Source organism: Rhinopithecus roxellana, chromosome 2, assembly GCF_007565055.1.
Source record: "Rhinopithecus roxellana isolate Shanxi Qingling chromosome 2, ASM756505v1, whole genome shotgun sequence".
Taxonomy (NCBI): domain Eukaryota; kingdom Metazoa; phylum Chordata; class Mammalia; order Primates; family Cercopithecidae; genus Rhinopithecus; species Rhinopithecus roxellana.
The window spans coordinates 135,667,454-135,675,686 of record NC_044550.1 but is presented as its reverse complement, the minus strand read 5'-3'; the positions used below and the strand labels follow the sequence as shown (position 1 = coordinate 135,675,686).

Genomic DNA, 8,233 nt, shown 5'->3' with positions numbered 1-8,233 from the left:
GAGGGACTGGCTGGACAGCCCTGGCTCTGCTCCTGTGCCTCCTAGGGCAGGATGTCCCGCACACTGTAGCCCCGTGAGTCAGGTCACCCCTGGCTATGGAACCCCAAGCACCTTTGGGATCCCTCAGCTGTGGCGTGAAGCAGGGCACACATAGAGAAGGCTCCTTTCATTCTGGGCAGCTTTTCCGAGCCTCGGGGACCGGCTCACCATGGATCCTAGGCTGTTCCCTGCTGCCTGCCTGTGAGTAATAAAGTTGCTTTCATAACTGGTTGTGTGAGTGTTCTGTCTCCCTGGACTCGTGCATGTGGGTTGATGCTGGTTCATGGTATTGGGAGGTCTCTAGAGTCCTCCCCTGAGGCTGAGTCTGGGGCATGCTGGAGTCCAGGACGTCAGTCAGGAGTCCGGGCCGAGTCCAGGGCATCAGTCGGGAGTCCAGGCCGAGTCCAGGGCATCAGTCGGGAGTCCCGGCTGAGTCCAGGGCACCGGTCAGGAGTCCAGGCTGAGTCTAGGGCGCCGGTCGGGAGTCCAGGCTGAGTCTAGGGCGCCGGTCGGGAGTCCGGGCTGAGTCTAGGGCATGCTGTCTTAGTCCATCTGTGTTACTGTAAAGGATCACCTGGGGCTGGGTCATTTATAAAGAAAGAGGTTTCTCTGGCTTACGGTTCTGCAGGCTGTACAGGAAGTCTGGCACCAGGGTCTGCTTCTGGTGACAGCTTCAGGAGCTTCCACTCGTGGGGGAGGTGAAGGGGACCCAGCATGCCAGGGTGAGAGAAGAAGGGGGGTGGGGGTGGGAGCCAGCCTCTAACAACCTGAGCTCACAGGAGGTGAGAGGGAGAACGCGGGCTGCACAAGAGGGGCACCAGCTGTTCGTGAGGGATCCACCTCCAGGACCTAATCACCTCCCACCAGGCCCCACCTCCAACATCAGGGATCACATTTCAACATGAGGCTTGGAGGGGACCAAGGTCCAAACAAATCAACGGTGAACCTGCTTCCCGGCGTCTGCTTCCTGGGGGTCCCGACTGACACCGACCCCAGGGTCTGAGTCTCTTGGAGACTCTGGAGCTATGGGGTGAATCAGTGCTTCTCACAGGGACCTTCCTGTGGCCTTTTTTTTTTTCTTTTTTTTTGAGACAGAGTCTCGCTCCATTGCCCAGGCTGGAGTACAGCGGTGTGATCTTGGCTCACGGCAACCTCCACTTCCCGGGTTCAAGTGAATTTTGTGCCTGAGCCACCCGAGTAGCTGGGATTACAGGCACCCGCCACCACACCCAGCCAATGTTTGTATTTTTAGTAGAGACGGGATTTCACCATGTTGGCCAAGATGGTCTTGAACTCCTGACCTCAGGTGATCTGCCCACCTCAGCCTCCCAAAGTGCTGGGATTACAGGCGTGAGCCACCGCACCCAGCCAATTTTTGTATTTTTAGTAGAGATGGGATTTCACCATGTTGGCCAGGCTGGCCTGTGGCCTTTTTGTGGGCTTCCCCTGCCCCTTTAAATCAGGCAGCCACAGCTCTCATCTGCTGACAATCCTCTCTGTTCAGCTGTCCTTGATAATTTCTACCAGTTCAGTGATTGTTTCTCCAGAGAGTTGCCATTCGAACATTCATACCCATGCCATCTACGTTTTAAAGATTTTTTTGATGATCACTATGGGATAATAGGGGAGAAAATAATCTTTAAAAAGACTCTAGTTCTCCTAATCATGAGATGCTTGCTGCAGAGTTTCGGGATCCATCCAACATGGGAAATCAGAGCCTCTCTGGGATGCTACAGGGCTAAGATGCACAGTTGCTCAGGTTGTGCACAACACAAGCGCACTCCATTCACATGAAAACATCTTCATTATTTTGCAAATTGGCTGAGCACTGTGTAGACACAATTAGGAATTACCTTACATGAGGCTCTACTAATTTATGATAGCAATTATTTTTGTGTTGTTATGGAAAATTGGGAGACAAAAATGAATTACTGTTTTGAGATCTCATGAAGCTCGGAAGACAGATTGGCCCTGGGGAGGCAGCGGTGGCTGCAGTTTGCAGAGAAGATTGCTGCTGAGGAGGAATCTGTGCACACAACAGGCTCCAATGATCTGCACAGGGCCACATGGGGCTTTGGCCAAGGACTAAGCTTCACATGCACAGCACAAAACCCCAAGAGCTGAGCAAGAGTGGCCAACTGGGAGCCCCCTGCAGGCTGTACCAGGGCGAGGCCCCTCTGACCAGGTCAAGTGGGGAGCAATGTGAGCTTGTCCCTGGGAGTCGGGGACTGCACCCGGCAGGCTCTGGAGGCTGTTCTGGGACTGAATGCAAAGCAGGCGACCCTCTACCCTGGCCCCAAACCCAAGCACTGCAGCGGCGCCACAACCCCTGCCCCCACCCACATCCCCACTCCCCTGTCCCCAGTGAGAATTCACTATTTTTAGGAAAAAGGAGAGGCCTCTCAGCAGATCCCTGAAAGGAAGCGACTTTGTGACTAAGCGGAGGCAGAAACGTCATGGTACAAGGGCACGCTTCGCACGCCCAGCTGGGCCTACGGTGGACGGCGCAGCTGCTGCACTCAGAGCAGCCCCAAGACAGGCAGCTGCAGCCAGGGCCCTCGCAGAAGCTTCCCCGGGGCCGGCCTCGTGCTGAGAGAACTGTGCGCTCCAGAGGGCACCTGGCTGTCATGCACATGTGCTCACACATGAACACACACACCTACATGTGCTCATACTCATGCTCTGTGCACACACATATGCGCACACTCATGTACATGTGCACACGCGTCTACCAGCAGAGTGCAGTAAAAGAACCACATGAAAACCTTGCACCCTGGTTAAAAGCATGGTGACAACACGGACTGTGGAAAAGATGGGAAGAAACCTCAAGCCCAGGATCTGGCAGCACAAAGGTGCCTGGAAAGCGGCCATCAGCGTTTTCATATTCAGGGAAGTTAGGAACACTGCCACCCGCCTGCCAGGCTGGTGCCCATGCCAGACCCAGCCAAGGTGCTTCCAGCCACATCACCCGTGCCGGCCAGTGGGCAGCTGGCCCAGGAGCCGAGAGTCCTATGGGAGCAGGCAGGGCTTGCTGTGGTGACAGCGGAGAGGAGAGGCCGGGCTTCATTGCCAGGCAGCCCCCACCATTCAGGTCCTCCTGCTACCAACAGCCATGTGGCCTCAGAGCGGCGTTACCCCGAAGCTTGTCCCGGCTGGGGCGTGACAGCAGGTAAAGGCTGACTAGCGACTCTGGATCCCTCAGAGCGTGGGGGAAGGTGCATGTGGTCCCACCTCCACATCCAGAGTCCCCTTGCTGGCCTCTGGGCATTTGAGTCCTGGGTGTGCTTACCCAGCCCCCTCTCCCTGCACAGGGTGAACTGTGTCTCCCGGAGGCAGGGCCAGGGCCCCACCACCTCCCCAGCACACCCGAGCCCAGGTCTCGGCTCCCAGGAGGGCTTGGAGCCGCCTGTGGGACCAACCCAAACCCTCAGGCAGCTCCGCTGGCAGAGAATGTCTTGCTGTGTGTGGGATCACCTCCTTAGGGAATTAGTTCTCAGGGCTTGGTCTGCTGGAAGCCAAATGCCTGCGCCCAGTCGCCCATGACCCCTGCAATAGGCAGGAGGTCCCCCAGCGGTTACTCCCAGCCCTGATTCCACGGGGTCTGGTTTTCCCGGAAGGTGGGAAGTCCTGGGGTCCGAGCAGAGGGAGCGCAGGCCCCCATTTGTGGGAGTGAGTCAGCTGACCCGCCCCCGGGGTTCCTAATCTCACTAAGAAAGACTTTGCTGAGGACAGGGTTTTCCCAGGAGTCCATGCCTGCCAGGAGCAGCAGCGTCTCCAGGGACAGGCAGCCACCATGAGCCTCAGTGAGGAGCAGGCCCGGAGCTTTCTCGACCAGAACCCCGATTTCGCCCGCCAGTACTTTGGGAAGAAACTGAGCCCCGAGAATGTGGCTGCGGCCTGCCAGGATGGGTGCCCGCCGGACTGCGACACCTTCCGGGAGCTCTGCCAGGTGGAGGAGAGCGAGGTGCTGCTGGAGCTGGTGCAGGACATGCAGGAGAACATCAACATGGAGCGCGTGGTCTTCAAGGTCCTGCGGCGCCTCTGCACCCTCCTGCAGGCCGACCGCTGCAGCCTCTTCATGTACCGCCAGCGCAATGGCGTGGCCGAGCTGGCCACCAGGCTCTTCAGCGTGCAGTCAGACAGCGTCCTGGAGGACTGCCTGGTGCCCCCCGACTCCGAGATCGTCTTCCCGCTGGACATCGGGGTCGTGGGCCACGTGGCTCAGACCAAGAAGATGGTGAATGTCAAGGACGTGGATGAGGTGGGTCTGTGCGGAGCCTCGGGGAGGCGGCTGTGTGCATCTCCTGCACCTGTCCCAGGTGTCTGAGGGTCAGCTCGGATACTCAGGCCTCCAGGGAGGCCTCTTATCAGGGCACAGGCTTGTTCTGTGCAGAGGAGGGAGTACCTAGAGCCCCCGCCCGTCACTGTGCCCTGGCCGCCTGCCTCTCCGGCTCGGAGCTTTCGGCTCAAGCTGACATCGTGTGGCCACTGAGTTGGTTAGACCTAAGTCTGGGAGCCTCGGCTGAAGCAGACTCGGGCCCAAACCTGGGTGTCCCTGATTCTGCATCCACGTCCCATGGTGGGGACCATGTAGGTCATGTGAGGACCCCTGGCTTCCAGGAAGACAGCCCAGGTTGGGGCTTCAGGGCTCTCTGGGCTGGGAGGGAGGCCCTGCCTTGGGATTTGGGAAGAAGAGGTCACAGCTGAAGGTGGTGCAGATGCCCAGAAAGGAAGGAGAGCTGGGGGAACCCCAAGTTCCCACTGTGGCAGAAGCAGATTTATCCCATGGGAGCCAACACTGGCCACCAGGGGAGGACAAACCTGGGAGCCACTGAGCACAGGGGTCCAGGATGGGATGGGGGAGGGACGAGAGACTGAGAATTGAGACAGGCTCACTGGGGTCACTGAAGGCGGGAAGGCCAGGGCCTGTCCATGCAAAGCACAGGCTGGGGCAGACGCTTCCTGAGGACAGAGGCAGCCCTGGTGGGACTGGAGAACAAGCGTGGTGTGAGGTGCCTGCCAGACTGGGTGAGGGCAGTGGCCAGCAGAGACCTGGAAAGGCCCTGAGGGGCTGCCTGGCATGCAGGCTCCGAAGAAAGGGGGGTGAAGAAGCCCCTTCTCCCTGTCCTGCACCAGTCCCCAGCTTCCTCTCCCCTTTTCTGTCCCCACGGCTAAGGAGGCTGCAAGGGGCCCAGGCAGCCTCGCTCTTGCTGGATGGGTCTTGGGAATTACCCACCAGGTCGCCTGCCCAGGGGCAAGTGTGGTCCCTCCTTCCCAGGCAGCTGGGGAGGGAGTGGCAATCCTCTTTTTTTTTGAGACGGAGTCTGGCTCTGTCACCAGGCTGGAGTGCAATGGCACAATCTCGGTTCACTGCAAGCTCCGCCTCCCGAGTTCAAGCCATTCTCCTGCCTAACCCCCCGGAGTAGCTGGGACTACAGGCGCCCGCCATCGTGCCTGGCTAATTTTTGTATTTTTAGTAGAGACAAGTTTCGTCATGTTGGTCAGGCTGGTCTCAAACTCCTGACCTCAGGTGATCCACCTGCCTCGGCCTCCCAAAGTGCTGGGATAACAGGTGTGAACCACCGCACCAGGCCGGAAGTGGCAATCCTCTTATCCCAACGGCAGTAAGCAAGCAGCGAGGCAGTGACCTAGATTCAGTAATCCCTGGGGTTACCTGCGTCTCCACCTCCCTCCTAAGAAGTGGGGCACGCACAAATCAGTCATGCGTCAGGAGCGTAAGTTACCAGGAAGCCAGGAAACTTCGCAGTGGTGGTGCCTGGGAGGGACACCAGCTGCCTCCTCCCTCCCCTATTCCCTCCTCCCTTCTCCCCTCTCTCTCCTACTGCCCTCCTGCCTCCTTTTCTGCTGTCCTCCCTCTCTCCCTTCCCTCCTTCTGCATACAATCCCCAAGACAACTTCTCATCCCCACCCTGTCCCAAGCCTGGGCTGTGTCCTTCTCACCACCAGGAGTTCATCCCCTGCTGCCACCACCCCTTCACGCCTTTGTCCCCACCCAGTTGATGGTATCTCGTCCCTGCTCTGCGGGTCCCCCTCAAACTGCTGGGCTGTCCTAGGTCCGTCCCTCAGCCTGGCCTGTTACCCAGGGCTGTTCCAGGTCCTGCCACCCCCACCCCCCGTGCCATGGCCACACCTGCCCCAGCACTGACCTCCCCTGAGGCCTCTCCCCTGCCCAATGTAGCTGGTGCCTCTCTGAGGGGCTGGGCGTGGTGTCTGCCCTCCATTCTGTGGAGTCTTAGTTATCTCAGACTAAGGGAACAGAGACTTGAGTCTAAATTGCCAAAAAAAAAAAGCAAATTTTCATTAAATGCAAATTTTCATTAAATGCATCTCAGCACCCTAAGCACTGCCAAGGGATGGGCTTCTGGGTTCACATCTCAGTTTACAGAAGGGGAGACTGAGGCAGAGCACACCTCAGTCTGGCCCACTGAGCCCTCTTCAGGGGGTGTGAGCCACAGCGGCCGTTTTGGGAGAGCAGCACATGGCTGTGGTGTGAGAGTCCCTGAGACAGGGCGTGAGTGGCCGGCATGCCATACCTGGGCCACCCAGAGCCTCGCCCACCTGAGCCCTGTCTCCCTGTTTACACTGGGGAAATAATGTCTGCCTCACAAGGGAGCTGCAGTGGCTAAACCAGCCTGCTCCTGAGCACAGGGCTGGCAGGCCCCGGGGAACCAGCTCCTCCCTGAGCTGCGAGCGTCCGTCCTCCTAGAGCTGAGAGTGTCAGGCCAGGGCAAAGGCTGCAGTAGCCTGGCTTGTGGGCCCTCTTGTCCCCAGGGGCCTTTCCCAGGAGCCACCACGGAGGGAGGGGCTGCCCAAGGCTCACACTCTCGGGCCTACAGGGAGCCCAGGCAGTGCCAGGCCACGTGGGACCGGCTTCTGGGAGGTGCAGAGCTTCAGCTGATGGCTCCAAGGCCCTGTCTGCTCCCAGAACTACGCTTGTTGTGTCATGGCAACCCCTGGGGTGACACGGCAGATCCCAGGGCCTGCACAAGGAGGGCGCTGCCAGGACTCAGGATGGAGCACAACCTTCCTGGAGCCCGGCCCAGGCCTGGGCATGGGTTGTGAGCCCTAAAACCTTGGGCTCAGGAACCACAGGTCCCAGAAGGTGGACACCAGGCCCTCCTCCATCCCTCCCAACATGTCAGAAGCCAACGGGGCAGCCGGGTGAGAGGCCCTGCCCAGCCACCCAGTGTCCACGGCCCCCAGACAAGCCTCTCGGCAGGAAGGAAGCACAGGTCGGGTGCAGAGAGGTAGGAGTGAGTGGGCCTGTGAGACAGCACGGCCTTTCCCGTCCGCCGCTGTGCACCCCGGGCAGGGACACCGCCCACACCTGATGAGGGGAAGGCCCCGCCATCACCCCTTTGTGGCTCCTCAGACCTGCAAGAGTTCACAGCAGGGGCAGCTGGGATGGAAGATCCTGGCAGACTGGGGTGGGGGGGCTCGGCCACAGCCACCAAGTGGGAGAGCAGGACTCACACCCCGGCTCTGACTCTGCAGCGGTTTCTGAGCCCAGCCCCAGCCAAACAGCCACGAACCCGCAGTGCTGCGCATGCAGCCTCACCCTCCACCCCTCTTCCAGCTCCTCTCCCTGGGACTGTCACGGGAACCCACCCCGAAGGCCCGTCCCGGGACCCTAGTGGGTCCCCTGACTCCTGTCCCAAAACACCTCATCACAGGGTTCTGCACGTCACCAGCAATCAAGACCCCTGGACTCAGTCCTGTGGTGGTCACTACAAGGCTGGACAGAGCAGAGGCGTTGAGAACACGGGCTGGGTGGGAACCTGGAGACAGGAGGAGGGCGGCAGGACCAGCCATCAGCCATGCTGAGTACAGACGGCAGAGGAGGCAGGGGGCTTGGGCAGTGGAACGGAAGGTTGGGAGTGCTTTGGAGAAGCCACATGGGTGTGAAGGCCCCAGAGCCAGGTCCAGCTGCTCGGCTGTGTGAGCACACACAGCCCCCTGGCCTGCTAGAGGCAGAGCAGATGCAGGGGGTTCCCAGGAGTCTGACAGTCCACAGCTGCCGCCGCTCCCAGGTGAGGCTCCTGGCACATCTGACCAGGAGGCTCTGGGGAAGCAGGGAAGCCCGGACTGGACAGTGGAGAGGAAGAGACCAGCAGGCAAGGACCCCCCAGCCAAGCATCACTACAGGGGACACAGAGCCCAGAGGGTACCAAGG

At 59.6% G+C, this 8,233-nt stretch overlaps 1 protein-coding gene across 1 annotated transcript in view; it reads left to right on the top strand.

Annotated features, from left to right (window-relative positions):
- Positions 1-3,832: 3,832 nt before the first annotated feature.
- The window catches only part of PDE6B (phosphodiesterase 6B), a 43,872-nt gene continuing 39,471 nt past the window's right edge, over positions 3,833-8,233 (top strand). The window contains 1 exon segment of the mRNA XM_010375309.2: positions 3,833-4,300. Coding sequence (XP_010373611.1) covers positions 3,833-4,300 — 468 coding nt within the window.